Source organism: Schistocerca serialis, chromosome 2 (genome assembly GCF_023864345.2).
Source record: "Schistocerca serialis cubense isolate TAMUIC-IGC-003099 chromosome 2, iqSchSeri2.2, whole genome shotgun sequence".
NCBI lineage: Eukaryota > Metazoa > Arthropoda > Insecta > Orthoptera > Acrididae > Schistocerca > Schistocerca serialis.
In genome coordinates this window covers 899,711,876-899,730,692 of record NC_064639.1, presented here as the reverse complement: position 1 = coordinate 899,730,692, position 18,817 = coordinate 899,711,876, and the positions used below count along the sequence as shown (strand labels likewise).

At 47.5% G+C, this 18,817-nt stretch overlaps 1 protein-coding gene across 1 annotated transcript in view; it reads right to left on the bottom strand.

The window, feature by feature from the left end:
* The window catches only part of LOC126458236 (phosphatidylcholine:ceramide cholinephosphotransferase 2-like), a 326,386-nt gene extending 308,275 nt beyond the window's left edge, over positions 1-18,111 (bottom strand). Inside the window, exon 1 of the mRNA XM_050095137.1 lies at positions 17,968-18,111. Within this exon, the coding sequence (XP_049951094.1) occupies positions 17,968-17,978 (11 nt within the window). The 5' untranslated portion in view covers positions 17,979-18,111. The remainder of the gene's footprint in view (positions 1-17,967) is intronic.
* Positions 18,112-18,817: the final 706 nt, after the last annotated feature.

Genomic DNA, 18,817 nt, shown 5'->3' with positions numbered 1-18,817 from the left:
CTCCCCAAATAGCAAAACTCCTTTACTACTTTAAGTGTCTCATTTCCTAATCTAATTCCCTCAGCATCACCCGACTTAATTTGACTACATTCCATTATCCTCGTTTTGCTTTTGTTGATGTTCATCTTATATCCTCCTTTCAAGACACTGTCCATTCCATTCAACTGCTCTTCCAAGTCCTTTGCTGTCTCTGACAGGATCACAATGTCATCGGCGAACCTCAAAGTTTTTATTTCTTCTCCATGAATTTTAATCCCTACTCCGAATTTTTCTTTTGTTTCCTTTACTGCTTGCTCAATATACAGATTGAACAACATCGGGGAGAGGCTACAACCCTGTCTTACTCCCTTCCCGACCACTGCTTCCCTTTCATGTCCCTCGACTCTTATAACTGCCATCTGGTTTCTGTACAAATTGTAAATAGCCTTTCGCTCCCTGTATTTTACCCCTGCCACCTTTAGAATTTGAAAAAGAGTATTCCAGTCAACATTGTCAAAAGCTTTCTCTAAGTCTACAAATGCTAGAAACGTAGGTTTGCCTTTCCTTAATCTTTCTTCAAAGATAAGTCGTAAGGTCAGTATTGCCTCACGTGTTCCAGTGTTTCTACGGAATCCAAACTGATCTTCCCCGAGGTTGGCTTCTACTAGTTTTTCCATTCGTCTGTAAAGAATTCGTGTTAGTATTTTGCAGCTGTGATTTATTAAACTGATAGTTCGGTAATTTTCACATCTGTCAACACCTGCTTTCTTTGGGATTGGAATTATTATATTCTTCTTGAAGTTTGAGGGTATTTCGCCTGTTTCATACATCTTGCTCACCAGATGGTAGAGTTTTGTCAGGACTGGCTCTCCCAAGGCCGTCAGTAGTTCCAATGGAATGTTGTCTACTCCGGGGGCCTTGTTTCGACTCAGGTCTTTCAGTGCTCTGTCAAACTCTTCACGCAGTATCATATCTCCGATTTCATCTTCATCTACATCCTCTTCCATTTCCATAATATTGTCCTCAAGTACATCGCCCTTGTATAGACCCTCTATATACTCCTTCCACCTTTCTGCTTTCCCTTCTTTGCTTAGAACTGGGTTTCCATCTGAGCTCTTGATATTCATACGAGTCGTTCTCTTATCTCCAAAGGTCTCTTTAATTTTCCTGTAGGCAGTATCTATCTTACCCCTAGTGAGATAGGCCTCTCAACTATCTCAAGTAAGAATCGCTGTATGATTGGAGCAGGAAACGAAACTCGCTTTTTGCCGTTCTGTGGATCCGCATCGCCCACCATAAGCGACGTGCTGAAAAGGTGCAAAATTACATTGCTCCTCAGGCCTCCGACAAATTTCCGGCAGAGATGCAGCAGTTCTCAGAGGACCTGGGATTAGCAAAATACTCTGCGGGTGCGGTGAGTCTTTAGTCGGACATACAGTGAGCGATGTAGAACAACGGAAAAAGGAGCCGAGACGTTTTATCGCCTCCGCTACCACGAGAAATCCGCTTTAGTTGAGGGTGCTTTAGGAAACGGTCACTGGACCACATTTAACGAAACCTCTATCCTGGTTCACATAAATTGCTTCTGGAACTGTTTAATTAAGGTGGCCATCGACATAAAAATTATTGGCAACACCTTTAATAGAGACGGCAGCCCGCAGCTCGGCACGGCGTGGGATGCCGCGGACGGGAATTTGAAGCGGGCGAATAGCGATAGCCGAAACAACGTGCACCATATGTGGCGATGTCTAAGGGCAACTAGAGTACGTATTATTTATTTACTTATTTATTGCTTATTTAGCCTGAGCAGATTAGAGCCGTAAGGCTCTCTTACAGCTCACCAGGAACAAGATATACAATAGATATTACAACACTTCCCAGTAATAGCAACAATAATAAATTAATAAAGCTAAAGAAATATGAAATGTGAGGATTGTTGTAGCGAAAGCGAATGGTCAACTAAGGTTTATTTGGAGAATTTTTGGAAAGATTGGTTCACCTGTAGAGGAGACCGCGTATAAGACGCTAGTGCCATCTATTCTTGAGTACTGCTCAAGTGTCGCGACTCCACACCAGGTCGGAACAAAGGAAGGCATCGAATCAGTTCGGAGGCGGCTGCTAGATTTGCTACCGGTAAGTTCGAACAACGCGGAGCTACTTCGGGAACTCAAATGGGAATCCCTGGAGCGAAGTTAAAGCTTTTTTTTAGGAACACTATTAGAGAACCGCCATTTGAGGATGACTGCAGAACGGTTCTGCTGCCGCCAGCATACGAGGGTTGGAACTTGAATAGCGGCAACACTGCTGTGGAGACACTATGCAGTGGAATCTACAATTGTCGCTGATAGCACACGTTGTTGACATACCTACCTTACCTCCGAGCAAATGGACTCGCCCGTCCCACGTCACCGGCGTGCGCACAATCGAGGGAAACACAGTCATTTGTGAGCGAGCGGTCTAACGTAACGGAGTCACTATGTTTTCGAAACAAGACAACGGAGTTGGATCAAGCCTGAATGTGCCAGAGGTCGTACAGCACAACAGTGTCATCAAGGTCTTCAACAGGCGTGCGGGGAATCGGCATTGCCGTACAAAACAGTGGCACGTTGCGTAAAAGCTTTCAACGAAGGTCGGCGAATTGTGGCAGACATGCATTGGACAGGTCGTCCTCGCGTCTCTGAGGAAGAAGTGCATGCTGTTGCCGCGTTAGTGGACAGCGATCGACGCCATACTTTCTGCGCAACCCACCGATCAGTTTGCACAATGCGCGGGCGCATACAGCGCAAGCTGTGGCTGCTCTGTTCGGTCGATGGGACTGGAAAGTACTGTACCATCCACCATACTTCCCGGACTTAAGTCCTTGTGACTTAGATTTGATTCCGAAGATTCGGTTCAGTACTGTTCCAGACATTCGACAGGCAGTAGACCGCTCCATTCGCACCATCAACAGCAACAGGCTCTGCTAACGGTATACTACGCCTTCCACATCGCTGGCAACTGCTTCTACACAGCGCTGGTGACTACTTTGAAGGACAGTAACAGGTGCAAACATGTAACTCTTTTGTACCGGTTGTGACTAAATAGTTGCCACTATTGAAGTTACAACCCTCGTATAATTCGCGTAAAAACCGCGAAAGTAAGATGCGAGAAGCAAGGGCTCATACGGAGGACTGCTGGCAGTCGTTTTCTCCTCGCTCTATTTGCGAGTGGAACAGGAAAAGAAACGCTAGTAGTGGTATAGGCTACCCTCCGCCACGCGCCTTACCGTGGCTTGCGGAGTATGTACATAGGTGTAGAGAAGAATAATAACAGTAATGACAAAAACAGTAATAACTCACATGAATAAAAATAATAATTATAATAGTAAAGGGCATTTAAAATGGTATAGATTAGCGTAGCACTTTTGAAGCCATTTTTAGTGTTATTAGAAGTGGAATGTATAAAGGAAAAGGAGGAGATTGGAATGACAGCGACAGTGCTGTTAGGAAGGCCGTGCTAAGCAGCCCTCTGGCAGTCATACCACTTGACAATCGACAAGCAGTCTTCGGTCGAAAGCTCTTGGAGCATGACGCGGCTGTAAGCCCAGGAACTTTTTATTCTATGATTATGTGGAAATTTTTTCTCGCTTTCACGTCCTGTATCGAGCTCTGCTACGGGTTACCTTTCTTCATCGCGCACATGCCCTACCATAACTTTGCAAATTTCAACTAGAAACGGACTATAGAGTCACCCACAGATAGATGTTTTTGTCGCGTTAATATCAAAATGTGCTTCGAAATGTACATGTGCGATTACTAAACGCTAGTGAAAAGATAGCTGACGGACTTCATTATAAAATTTTTCGCTCATTTCTTTGTTCCGTTTTTGCCAAGAACAGCCACTATGGCAACGAATTTTGAAAGATCTGAATTTTCCAGAATTACTGCGGTGGAAACGGGTGTTGTATTTGGACCGTGACTATCGACGTAGAGCACAGGAACGCTTGCTTAGTGATTATCTCGACACGAGAGGACAGTAAACGGCCGCGCAGAAGCTGCAGATGTTCGATCCACTTGGAAGCCTGCTGGACGAAGTGGAACACATGCCATTACGTAATGAACAGTCTGTGTGCCTAGCAGCATGGCGTCCAACAGGGAGCTGCAATAGGACTGGCTGACCGCTGCAATACGTCGCTAAATGACTGTGCCACGGCACGGTGTGTGGACGGCGCAGTGCTCTTTGCTAAACCAGACAGAAAACAGCAACGTTGGCCACGATCAAAAAACGTAGCAGACTTATAGCTCGCAGCAGCAGCAGCTAAAAGCGCACGAACGACACTATTTATTCCATCCTGTTATCTGTAATTTAAACGTGGGCTATATTGATTCTTACACAAATTATGCATTAATAGTTAATTCATCCCACACAATACTACCTTCTATCACCATATTATTTTCACTGTTAATAATATACAGGATGATTTTTTCCACAGTGTACAAACTCAGGAATTGATGAATGAGAGGATACGGAACGAAAAAAAAGGTCTAATGAACTTACGTCCGGAAACGCATGGTTTTCATCCTAGAGACCATTTACTCGATCATACATTGTTACAGAGACTGCGGTCTAATACGCGCTGTACCATGCAGCCACTGTCACAGTATGTGTTGAAATGGATTTCATGTGCCTCAACACATGTGCGTACGCTCCGTAGCATATTCTGCCTCACACGTTCACATCGGCCAGGCTGCATCCGAACAGTGTGAAAGACAGCATGAATACGCTGCTCCAGTGTCTCCACATCTGGAAAGTGCTCTGTATACACGATCGTTTTGAGAAGGCTCCATAAACAGAAATCACACGGGTTGAGATCCGGTGAACGAGCAGGACATACAACTGGATCCCCTCGTCCGACCCATTGACCAGGGAAGACACGATTGAGATGCAACCGCACGTTAACGGCGAAGTGGGCTGGAGCACCACAATGTAGCAGCCACATAATCCTTCAAATCATCAATGGCACTTCTTCCAGCAGGGGAGGCAAAGTCAGCCGCAAGAAACGCCTACAGTCCCGGTCTGTTAGGCGACGTGGATGGAAGACTGGTCCAAAATTATGGTCGCCAATTATCCCAACCCACACATTCCGGCTGCACCGATGCTCATAATCCGCTGTGACCATACCATGGGGGTTCTGCATACTATCCCACAGATGATTGTTGCGAAATTGAAGATACCACACCGCGTAAAGATGGCCTCATCTGCGAATAGGATGGACGACACAAATCCCGGAATCGTGGTTCCCTGGTAAAGAAACCAGTTACAAAACTCCTCCCGATGTGGAAAGTCTATCGCTAGTAAGCCCTGCACACGCTTCGAGTGATAAGTGTAGGAACAATTCTCATGGAGAATGTCCCACCTGGTCGTCCGGCTTACCCTGTACTGCCGGGCCAACTGCCTGGTACTGACACGGCGGTCGCCTTCCACAGCGTTAATCACATTTTCCTCCAAGTCTGGTGCCCGAACATTCCGCGTACGTCCTTCGCGATTTCCTTCTTCCTGGAACGACCCTGTCTCAGACAAACGGCGAAACACTGTTGCAAACATTGAAAGCTGTGGTGGTTGTCGCCGGGGATAGGTCTCGTGATATAACCTTGCTGCCCGCAGCCCGTTGTCTTTCCGTAAGTAAACACAATTTCGGCAAGCTCTCGATTCGAATACGCAACCATTGTGTACAACGCTGTATCACATCCACAACAGGATAAGTCAGCAAGAGAAGTGAATTGGATACAACATTACCAACTACTATGGTAGGAGAGGGCGCTGAGGCATGACATACGAGGATATATGTCCTCTCTAGCAGGAAACCATGTATATGGTAACTGTGGCTGCGTACTAGACCGCAGTCTCTGTAACAAAGTATGATTGAATAAATGGTCTCTAGCATGAAAACCATGAATCTACAGACATAAGTTCATTAGACCCTTTTGCTCAGTGTCATCTCATCGATCAATCCCTAGAGTTTGTACACTGTGGAAAAATTATCCTGTATGTATACGCATATACAAAAATACTATTTCTAGTGTTCATAAAAAAAACTAGAGTAACATTCCACAATGCACTCCATGGTTCCCCGGTCCACAGGCAAGCCCTGTCGCTTCCTTGGGCGCTGTGGTAGCATCTGCTGCTTCCATTGCTTGTTGGCTCCCTGCTTGCAGGGAAGGACTCCCCTGTTCCAAGGGAGCATCGTTGTTGTTGGTGGCGAGCGCAGCCACACACCAACGGCCGACTCATGTCACCCGTTTTCTGGTTCCTTGGGTGGCGACACACGGCCCACGACTGCGTTTCTCTGAGGTGTTCTTTACGATGGCTGCGCAATCGGTGTCGGCTGTTCTTCTGCCGCAGCTGTTGACCTCAAGCTGGCCGGGGTGGCCGAGCGGTTCTAGGCGCTACAGTCTGAAACCACGCGACCGCTACGGTCACAGGTTCGAATCCTGCCTCGGGCATCGATGTGTGTGACGTCCTTAGATTAGTTAGGTTTAAGTAGTTCTAAATTCTAGGGGACTGATAACCTCAGCAGTTAAGTCCCATAGTGCTCAGAGCCATTTGAACCATTTTGTTGACCTCAGTTGCCTTCGCTGCATTGCTTATCGATCTTCTGTCGCAACCTCTCGTGGTGCAGGAGATGGGGGTTGGTTGATAAAATAACGCGCTAGCCAGGCCTTTCTTGAAATAGCGTCAGCAATGTTGTCCAAGATCTGCCATTCTGTTTCGCAACGCCGTATCTCCGTTCCGACTCTGTTGCTGCCGATCAGTATCAGCAGACGTCCGCTGATGGTCTGTTCTGGCGTACTTTCTTTACCTCACACATACTTCCACCAATTTGATGCCAGTAGGTGGCGTAGAGCCCATTGTCAGTCAAGAAGGGTGTGATGCCTCTTGAGGGATTCAAGCGCTTCATTCTCAGCTTTGCATTTGGCAGAATATCGTAGGTGCGCCTCGCTGTCTGGGCATCATTCCATCGTTCCTACCAGAGATGGAGGGCCTGATTTTGAATACGCTGCTTGCTTGTGGCCCGTATTCCTATTAAATGCAGCACTTCATGATACTGTTCCTTCTTCAGTAAACATATCGCCGCTTTTCCCACATCTGGAGACCGAGTGGACACATGCCAAATGTTACTTGCAACGCAACAACTGGCACAGTGCCACAAGCTCCTTTCAACTGAAGAACGATTCCACATATCCGTGCTGGTGTTAAGAGGAAAAGTCTGTGGGCCCAAGCACTCGTACCGTATCCTATGATCGCAGTTAACTTAACGTTATAATACGTTCTTGTTGTTTACACTGGCAGCTTATAATCGTAATTGGCGAGAGTAATGATTTTGTTCATAATGTTTCTGGGTCTCTTGCTCTATTCTTGAATATACGCATCATAATTCTGTCGTTCATCCAAGAAGACCCTACGTATCTCGTGAATGACTCTCTCTTTATGGGCATGTAGCTCAATTTCATGATCTGGTCTCTTACAAACATTCCCTTTTAAAAGCATGTAAGTTGTCTTTTCAGGCGCAACAGACAAACTGACTCCTATCCACCATCGACATAATTGTTGAAGGACCATCTTCCGGCTTGCTTCTGGAGCTACTATTCACGAGTGTTATCGTCGGCATATGCCACTACTACGGCCTCTTCATTATCCTGTAGCTTTTCTAATACCAAAAGAGACAAATGAAACAAATAATTCAGTAAAACTTCCTGGAAGCTTAATATAGTGTGCGGGCTGGGGCACTCGTGGGCACGTGCCCCACCGACTGAGCTGTCTAAGCACGATTCAGGACCCGTCCTCACAGCTTTATTTCCGCCAGTACCTCGTCGCCTACATCCCAGAATGCACAGAAGCTCTCCTGCGAACTTGCAGGACCACCGCGCGCGGAGAAAAGGATATTGCGGAGCCTTGCTCACGAAATGCAAAGGACCGACGTTCGAGACCCAGTCTGGCACACAGTTCTAATCTTTTAGAAAGTTTCAAATGAGCGAACACTCCGCTGCATGGTGAAAAACCATTCTGGGAAAATACTTCCATGTCCATACACATATCAAACGCCTTGAAAAATTTGAAGCCAGACTCAATAACGACCTGAAGAATCTATATATTACATCCTTTTTTAAAAAAGTTAAACCTGTCATCAAGCTGAAAGTTGGTCTGAACACCACAGTGCTTTACTACGCTTGGTGCTCTTAGAGGTGAAACGCCGTTCCCTGCATCCGACCGTTGACCCGATTTACCGAGCCAGTTTAAAGCAGGTTCCGAACCACCGGGAAAAAAGTGACAGATAAAAATCCTACGACTGCTGCGGATCGAATCCGAGACCGCTAGATCCACAGCCTGTCACTTTATCGCCTTTTTCCCCCTCTGTCTGTTTCTTTGTCGTCGCTACTCCTCTGCGAGATCGCTTCTGCGCGGACGTCGAATAACGTCTCTTAAAGTCTACGTATCAAAACTTTACTCTTTTATTTTATTACAGAGGGCGCCAGTCTGCTGACCGGACGCGCTGAGTTACCGCGCCGTCTCCTAATACACTCTATAAATATTAAATATATAGGATGTCTGGCATTCGAATTATGTTAATTTTAATGTGACGAAATGATGGTGCAGACAAAAGTTGTTTGGTTGCAAAAGTCCTAACTGTTTATGCAATGGAAAATGAGAGACTTATTCTAAGGAAGAATACAATGGTCGTCAGCATTGGTCAAAAATGGGACTATGGTATTTTTGGGGCCTGAATAGCAGATATGAATGAGACGTAGTGACCGCTGTCCCAGTAACTCTTCTGCAAGGTGAACGGGCGCGGTGCTCTCGTGTTTACCCCATTTATTCCGCCGAGAGCGGAGTAAACATCGAGTACCGCTTGCCTCAGCGACGCTCCTACCCCCGGAGAATGGCGGAAATTTCCAATCGGCATTCCATTCAAACGGCCGCAACAACAGCGCAAAAATGTCCGTATATTCAATGCATTTCTACTCCGAAATTTCGTGTGACACCTACAGAAGACTTATTTTACAGAATTTTGCTCATGCAGATCAGCTATTCTGGCGCAAAAAGGCCACAGTAATTTTTAAAAAAAATACCTTTGACCTTTTTTATTTATTATATGTATAATGAAATTCCAGTGGTTTTCAGTAGAGTAAGCACATGGGACTTTCTCAGATACGGCCTTTGTAAAAATGAAATGATCGTGTGGCACTGAAGGCCAGGAGGCTCCAACCAGGAGAGTTCGGCCGCCGGGTTTGCAAGTCTTATTTCAGGTGACGCCACATTGGGCGACTTGCGCTTCGGTGATGGTGAGGATAACACAACACCCAGTCCACGGCCGGAGAAAATCTCCAACCCGGGCCCGTTGCATGGTAGGAAAATACGTTACCACTTTTTTTTTCGGTACTGTTCGTTGCGTTTTGTCTGGGCGGACGTCACATGTCATCCGTTCAATTTGATCGTTGATTCCTTTACTAAGTTTTTTTATCACAGAGGTAAACTTGCCCTCTGACCGAACACGTTGAGCTACTGTGCCGGCACTCTGAGCTAAGCAATCGGACTATGGCTTTTGTAATCAAACAACTTTCACCATAACGATGTTCCTGTCAGATCAAAATTAACAAAGTTCTTGCAGATGCCTGGGCTAGGTGAGACAACCTAAGTAATTTCACTTGATTACATCACCTTTGCTGAGCTTTCAGGTAGGATTCCCCGTTTCATACAGTTGGAGAGTCTCTTAATGCTGTTTGAATCTAGGGACAATTCCAAGTGGGCTGAGGTGTGAATACGAATTTGGACTGACGAAGGAGGTGTGCTAGGGTCGTCTGTGCTGTTGTGCAAAGTCACTGCGCCAGGGTGGCGTAGTGGTTAGCACGTCTAGTGAGCAAGAGACCTGGGTTCGAATCCCGACCTTGGCACAAATTTTCATTCGTCGCTTCAGTCTGCATATGTACATCACAGATGATTAAGACTTGAAAAGATCTCTGGAACCATATAGTTTCATTTGATCTACGTAAATATTAGACGAACTGGCATTCATATCCCAGTGCAAATAAGACAGTACGATCAATAAAAGGGAAGACAGAAAATTACGTCTGTGAAGCAGTAACGCTGGACCGAACGCTGTCACGCTGATCTTAGTTAGAGGGCTCGAAGCGGGAACTGGAGAACCGTAATTCTGTTCTGCAACTGCATGACGGGGCTGTTAGGCAAACGCCTTAAGGATAGCTGGGTGGATATTGTGGTAGAATACTGTGCACCTGTCTGGTATAACTGCTCCCGTGCAGCTGTACTATAAGAGAGGCAACAGAGAATAATCGCGGGAGTAACCTACTCAGACCTACACAGTGCGCCTGCTTTCCGATCTTGGCGCTTGTCGAACTTCCTGAAGCTGAAATTAAAAGTATCCAAAATACCAAGTACAACTTCCTTCACCCGATATACATTGATCTCATAAGTACTAACCGCCTCAAATCCAGGTCTCCGCTATGACGGAAGCAAAGCGCCAGGGAACGTCGAAGTGAGATAAGAATGGAAGAAGTTCTGCGATACATTCAGATTTAGGAAGGTGACTGACGCAAATGTAAGAAGAGAGGCTTCGACCTCACTAAAAAATACTATGGTGGTGCATCCTCTTGGTCTATCAGATCCACATACGCTTCAAAAATCTGGCGGTTATCATAATGCGAGAGAGACAGGCAGGAATTAACCAGTTCGTTGAGTTATGTAAGCGCCGCAAGCGAAAGCTAGCCGCTAAGAATGTGCTGCCTGTCCCACCTAGAGCGCGATGAGAGAGCGCTGCTGATTTCACTCTGGTACACGGCCGCACACCACTATACACCGCTACGGTATTAAAGATCACACTTAAAAGGCAGCTAAGAGAAAATCTATCTCGACCACGGAAAGATGAAAACCGAATACTGATTCCTATCGTTCGATTCTAAGGGAATTGAGTCATAATTAATGCTTCACTTCCCCTCGAGTTTGAAGACATTTTTCTTCCACCTTGTGTCGAGGTACGTGTCAGAAGGACTCTATTCTAGGCTTTCGAGAAAGTCACTCAACGTTTTAGTATTTGCAAAATGCAACCTATCCCAAACAGTGTCTCAGTAACCACACTACCACCGAAGCACACAACGACACAAACAAACTAGAAATTAGGAATTAAATATACCAAAATTGGTTCACTGCGGAAGATCGTACTATGGTTCCTCCTTTCAGTCATAACATGAGACCTTTTTTTTTTCCAAGGTCCGATCGGTCGCGAAATTAAAACCACAGTGAAAATGCAACGAAGCTTTGCGCAGATGAGCTGCGCAATGTCTCAAGTATTGCTTAGCATTCCGCCCACTTAGCTGAGTGTTAACGTGTTTGTTTACCCTGCAGCGCGTCCGGGTTCGATTCCCGGGGATTTTCTCCGCTCGTCGACTTGGTGTTAATCCTCATCATAATCTCAACATCACCCACACGCATCACGCATGCCGCCCAATGTGGCGTCACCTGAAATAAGACTTGCAACTCGGCGGCCGAACTTCCCCGGACGTGGCCTCCTGGCTATCAATGCCGCACGATTATTTCTCCTTTTTTTTTTTTTTTTTTTTTTTTTTTTTTTTTTTTTTTTTTTTTTTTTTTTTTTTTTAGTATACCCGTCAATAGCCTCACGTCGCTCTTTTCAGTTTTAGCGCACAGTGAGCACGTAAGATGCCTAGAACAATAGTCTCCCGCCAAGCGTGAAGTGCGTGCTGCCATTCGATGTCTTTGCGCTAAGGTATTTCGTCTAATTTCATGCAGCCCACATAACGTAATTGTAGCTAAATGTTGCAGATAACACATTTTTGATTTTCACTTCGTTTCAAATTTGCGACCGATCGGACCTTTGGGGCGGGGAGAGTAAAAAATTTTTAAAAAAGCTGAAATGACAGGTATTGAGGTAACTGATCAACTAAAATCGCTCAACAACCGTCAGATTATGTGAAAGAACGTGCTCCCCTTCTAGCAGCAGGTTGTTGTAGGTCGCTGGAGGAACGAGGAGACTACAAACGATTGGGGAAAGAGTTCAGATTATTCCCGTTTTCAAAGAAGGGCCGGCTGGCCGTTATGACCGAGCGGTTCTAGGCGCTTCGGTCTGAAGCCGCGCGACAGCTACGGTCGGGCATGGATGTGTGTAATGTCCTTAGGTTAGTTAGATTTAAGTAGTTCTAAATTCTAGGGGACTGATGACCTGATAGTGCTCAGAGCCATTTGAACCGAGAAGTGCCGTCGGTCAGATGCGCGTGACTATGGACCACTGTCTCTGATGTCACTGTATTACAAAACTGTAGAAAACTAATTATCGTCGCGTGTTATGAGCTTTTTGAGTAACGAAAAGGTTCTCTGTGAGAATCAACAACGGTCCTGGTAACACAGAAGTAGTAAAAACAGCTCGCTTTGTTTATAAGAGAGCTCGACAAAGCGTTAACGTGCACAGCTAGGTGCTGTGTTCCTTCACTTCCTGAAGGAAGCATGCAGTGTCGGTTAATGAAAAAAAGATGACATTACAGAATATCAGACCAGCTTTCTGAAGAGGTTCAGAACCTTCCAGTAGGTAGTACACAATATTTCGTTCTTAACGGAGCGAAATCTTCGTGTGTATATATATGAAAAACATATTTTTGGGCGTACCGCAACGACTTGTTACAGGATTCTTAGTGTTCAAGATAATATGCAAATGATCTGATGGATAATGCCGGAAGCTTCGTGGCGTTAATTGTGTACCGACTATTTTTGTGTCTATCAATGTTTTCAAGCATTGTCGCAAGAAAATACATCTTCTCCACTTGTTTCTCTGATGCCAGCCAGAGCTATTGTAATAACAATCAATCTAAGAAAAAAAATGTGTATTTGACAGTAAGCGTCGTTTAGTGGGCACCGTCTAGACTTTTTGTGAAAAATACGATCGATGCTTTAGGAAAAGCAAGAATTTCTGCTAGTTTGTTTGTGGCGGTCGCAACAGTAAATACTGTTGCTGCTGCTCCGGATGCAAACCAAAACATGTGAAAAGAGGAAAAGTTAAATTTCCTAGATACGTACCACAGAGTCACGCTATTCGAGAGACCATGTACGCAATTGCGTTCTGCGCCTCTGAATAGATTACCCAGTCCATAGATATTGTTACTTACGGTTCCGTCTGAGAGCGCGGTAATAGCCGCCAGCATTTTCTTTTATTTTATATCTTAAGATTACGTTCAGTTGTCTGCTACACGAACGACACGTACCTGTGCCACTTTGGTGATGGAATTACCCGAAAATAGCCCACAAACTGCAAGCAGCGAGAGAATAATGTACGAGTTCCGTCACTAGCGTGTGTGTCATATCTGCGTGTAAGAACTGACGACTTGAACTATCAGCTTACTACTCTTATTAGACTGATTCCACCACAGCTGCATCTTGGTGCCGAGAAAACACGAAGAACAGATATCTACACTCCTGGAAATTGAAATAAGAACACCGTGAATTCATTGTCCCAGGAAGGGGAAACTTTATTGACACATTCCTGGGGTCAGATACATCACATGATCACACTGACAGAACCACAGGCACATAGACACAGGCAACAGAGCATGCACAATGTCGGCACTAGTACAGTGTATATCCACCTTTCGCAGCAATGCAGGCTGCTATTCTCCCATGGAGACAATCGTAGAGATGCTGGATGTGGTCCTGTGGAACGGCTTGCCATGCCATTTCCACCTGGCGCCTCAGTTGGACCAGCGTTCGTGCTGGACGTGCAGACCGCGTGAGACGACGCTTCATCCAGTCCCAAACATGCTCAATGGGGGACAGATCCGGAGATCTTGCTGGCCAGGGTAGTTGACTTACACCTTCTAGAGCACGTTGGGTGGCACGGGATACATGCGGACGTGCATTGTCCTGTTGGAACAGCAAGTTCCCTTGCCGGTCTAGGAATGGTAGAACGATGGGTTCGATGACGGTTTGGATGTACCGTGCACTATTCAGTGTCCCCTCGACGATCACCAGTGGCGTACGGCCAGTGTAGGAGATCGCTCCCCACACCATGATGCCGGGTGTTGGCCCTGTGTGCCTCGGTCGTATGCAGTCCTGATTGTGGCGCTCACCTGCACGGCGCCAAACACGCATACGACCATCATTGGCACCAAGGCAGAAGCGACTCTCATCGCTGAAGACGACACGTCTCCATTCGTCCCTTCATTCACGCCTGTCGCGACACCACTGGAGGCGGGCTGCACGATGTTGGGGCGTGAGTGGAAGACGGCCTAACGGTGTGCGGGACCGTAGCCCAGCTTCATGGAGACGGTTGCGAATGGTCCTCGCCGATACCCCAGGAGCAACAGTGTCCCTAATTTGCTGGGAAGTGGCGGTGCGGTCCCCTACGGCACTGCGTGGGATCCTATGGTCTTGGCGTGCATCCGTGCGTCGCTGCGGTCCGGTCCCAGGTCGACGGGCACGTGCACCTTCCGCCGACCACTGGCGACAACATCGATGTACTGTGGAGACCTCACGCCCCACGTGTTGAGCAATTCGGCGGTACGTCCACCCGGCCTCCCGCATGCCCACTATACGCCCTCGCTCAAAGTCCGTCAACTGCACATACGGTTCACGTCCACGCTGTCGCGGCATGCTACCAGTGTTGAAGACTGCGATGGAGCTCCGTATGCCACGGCAAACTGGCTGACACTGACGGCGGCGGTGCACAAATGCTGCGCAGCTAGCGCCATTCGACGGCCAACACCGCGGTTCCTGGTGTGTCCGCTGCGCCGTGCGTGTGATCATTGCTTGTACAGCCCTCTCGCAGTGTCCGGAGCAAGTATGGTGGGTCTGACACACCGGTGTCAATGTGTTCTTTTTTCCATTTCCAGGAGTGTATTTCAAGTTGTGAAAATCCTGACGGAAGCTTCATTATCACGACGGAGGAGGTGGAGCGACGTCAGAGTGTTTACGTTCTGGCACGCATGTTATCACTGACCGCTGCTCCTGGTCCGTATTGCGTAATCCCGAGCCGGGGAGCAGCGCACAGAGCGTTGTGCGGCCGACAGACGCCCACAGCCAGTGTTTTGGTTGCCCTGTACCGCGGCAATCACCACGGCAGAACGACCCTCCCTGCAAACGCCGTCGCTGTTCTTGGCTGGCCCTCTACACATACACTGTGAACACGCATTAGCCGGCCGGTGTGGCCGAGCGGTTCTAGGCGCTACAGTCTGGAACCGCGTGACCGCTACGGTCGCAGGTTCGAATCCTGCCTCGGGCATGGATGTGTGCGATGTCCTTAGGTTAGTTAGGTTTAAGTAGTTCTAAGTTCTAGGGGACTGATGACCTCAGATGTTAAGTCCCATAGTGTTCAGAGCCATTTGAACCATTTTTTGAACACGCATTATACCTGGATCTGAACTGACAGTGGTGCTGAGTTGCTGATGGAATTTACTACGCTGTCGGTTCGGTGTTATCCCACACGCGTTGTATGGCTGCACCAGAGAAAGTAAATCGCACGCTCCATAGTGGTGTCTAGTAAGTGCTGTTGGTGGTGTTTAGCAACGCAGTGCTTCAGTTTCCACAATGATGAGCAATAACTACACTTAACAGCGTTCAGCGCTACAAGCGTACTATGGCATTAACCAGTCCCGCGGCTCCTGTTCCTTAGGACAGGGCCGGCCGAAATGGCCGTGCGGTTAAAGGCGCTGCAGTCTGGAACCGCAAGACCGCTACGGTCGCAGGTTCGAATCCTGCCTCGGGAATGGATGTTTGTGATGTCCTTAGGTTAGTTAGGTTTAACTAGTTCTAAGTTCTAGGGGACTAATAACCTCAGCAGTTGAGTCCCATAGTGCTCAGAGCCATTTGAACCTTAGGACAGGTGGTGTCTTCGACCTTCAGACTGCGGAATTTGCGACCCGAAACATCAACGTGGAGTTTCCGCCCACAGATAGCTCAGCCGTGGCTTTACCGACCGTCAAAGAAAGCCGCAGCAGTAGGGGAGGCTCTGGTCGTATGTACGACTGTGCAAAACTGTTTGGTCGGAAGTGACACGGTATGTGGGGCACCTACAAAAAAGGTCGGAAACGCCACAGTCTGAAAGTCCACGCAGCCAGAGAGGAGAGACCTCAGTCGCGAAGAATAAGAATGATTCACAGCGTTCAGCAACGCGCGCGTCTCGTACTGAACAGCAATATAAAACATTACCGGTCTTCAGTAAAATGTGTTCTGCAGTGCTGCAACGTGCAGTGTTTAGAGACAGTAAATGTCAACTTTGGTGTTCATCACGTACAGGATCTTCTTAGCAACACACACGCCTCCGAAAATTCAGAAGTACAAGTATGTCGGGATCTTCAGTATAGAAGATTAGAGCTTACTTAGTCTTCCATCGATGGCGAGGGTACCACGGACAACAAGCCTTGACTGGGAAAGGAAATAGGCCGTGTCCTTTCAAAGGAACGTCCAGACATTCGCCTTAATTGACTTAGGGAAATGAAGAAAACCCTAAAATTGGATCGCTGATCGGGGATCTAAACCACCATCTTCCGAAATACGAGTCCACTGTGCGTCTTACCACTGCACATCCTTACTCGGTTATTGAACTTAACCGAGTAAGGATGTGCAGTGGTAAGACGCACACTGGACAGCCAAGTGCCGCTTACGCGCTTTCGAAGAATTTCAACCGGTCCAGTGTGCGTTTTACCACTGCACATCCTTACTCGGTTATTGAACTTAACCGAGTAAGGATGTGCAGTGGTAAGACGCACACTGGACCGGTTGAAATTCTTCGAAAGCGCGAAAGCGGCACTTGTCTGTAATACAGGTAATTCAAAATGTTCAGCGCAACATATAGCTGTAATTTTCAGCAATGAACGTGATTTGTCTGTCTTCAGCAAGGCATTGTACCCTGTGCTTCTCTTCGGATAACAACGCGCAGTGCTCGGCATATTGCACGTTTTGAAGTGAGCTTCAGTAAAAATTATTGGGAGTGCTCAGGAATGCGGTGCTTCAGCTTTTTACTGACGAGTGATATAAACGCTTCATCGTGTTACATCATTTAGTAACACCGAAAAGGATTGAGCATTTCACAGCGTTCAGAAATAACCACGGCCTGTGATGTTCAGCAGTTGACACAAATAGAGTTCTGTTCAGCAAGATATTGTGTCCTGTGCTTTATCTCCCTATTACGAAGCCGGTCGGGGTGGCCGAACGATTCTAGGCGCTACACTCCGGAACCGCGCGATCGCTACGGTCGCAGGATCGAATCCTGCCTCGGGCATGCATGTGTGTGATGTCAAAAATGGCTCTGAGCACTATGGGACTTAACATCTCTGGTCATCAGTCCCCTAGAACTTAGAACTACTTAAACCTAACTAACCTATGGACATCACACACATCCATGCCCGAGGCAGGATTCGAACCTGCGACCGTAGCGGTCGCTCGGTTCCAGACTGTAGCGCCTAGAACCGCACGGCCACTCAGGCCGGCCAAAGCAGAGTGTTCGGAACATCGGATGCCATGCCGTGCTGTTATGCGATATACTATTTCCGGTGTTCATTGTAACTGACACCCCTTAATTTTCAGCAATACAGTGTGCTCTGGGATTCCTTTCAGAATACTGAACACAGTCTAGGCAAATCACACGCTCAATAGTGCTCTTCAGTAGATACTATTGGCGGTGTTCAGCAATACAGTGTTTGAGTATTCACTATGATGGCAATAACCGTTTACGGTGTTCGGCACCGCATGTGTTTAGCAGTTTCCTCATGGCGTTCAACACAGAAAAGGTGACAGCCTTAAAAAATAAAATCGATTCACAGCGTCCTGAAATACTCTCACCCCGTAATGTTCAATAAAGCACGCGAGTAACGATGTTTGGCAAAGGACGGTATAACGAGTTCGTCTCGTAATTACGGTGCACAGTGTTCAGCAAGTCGCGCGCCCCTCGCCGTGATGTTGAGTACACAATACTCGCGGTGTTGAGCGGCGTACCTGGGCTTCATGGTGGCTGCTGTCCCTGGACGCCGCGAGTCGCCGCCGCTGTCTCACGCGTGCGGCCGCAGTCGCGCCTGGCCGTTCAGTCGCTGGCTGGCTGACTACTGTGCGTGGCCGTATGTGGCCCGCCGGGCAGCAACGGCCGGCCGGTCCTTCTATCCCGCCCCGCTGGCACTGCGCCAGTGGCCAATCGGAGGCCACGCCACACTCAGGCACAGCACGGCACAGCAGTGGCCTGAGAGGCGCGCGACTAATTACTGCTGTCGCCCTGCTCTCTCGAAGCTTCCGGCCGTGCCCGGCAGGTGCATCAAATATGCAGGCCCGGCCGGAGGACACTGGGTCGAGCACCGCCCCTTTGCATGATGCCGCCTGCTGGTCAATAAGGCCGCCTGCTCCTCCTCTGTCGCGGAAACTTCTCGAGGGCGACAGCTGTCCTCCGAGCCCAGTGCCTATCTCTGTTCTGACGTCGCACGCAGAACCTTTAGTCCAGAGGCGAAGTAGTCGTCCGTCTATTTAGACGGACTCTCACTGACGGAAACTGAAAACGCTTAATCGCCGTGTTTGGCCAACACCGACTCAAAGGAAGGCCTCGGCGCTTGTTGGTGACGTCACGTCAGCTAGGCACGGCGAACGCCAGGTCTCTTGCAGGCAGAAACGTCTGGGCGTGCTTATCACTATAAATCTCTTATTTTTGGACAAAATGTTTTGTATTGTTTTGGATTCTGCAGTTTTATTTACATGAAAGATTTTCTTACTATCGTAAAGCTACAAATGAAGATCATAGTTCTGTATTACTGAATCCTGTCGAAACAAACGTAGATCAATATGAGAAGATGCTTTGCCCCAT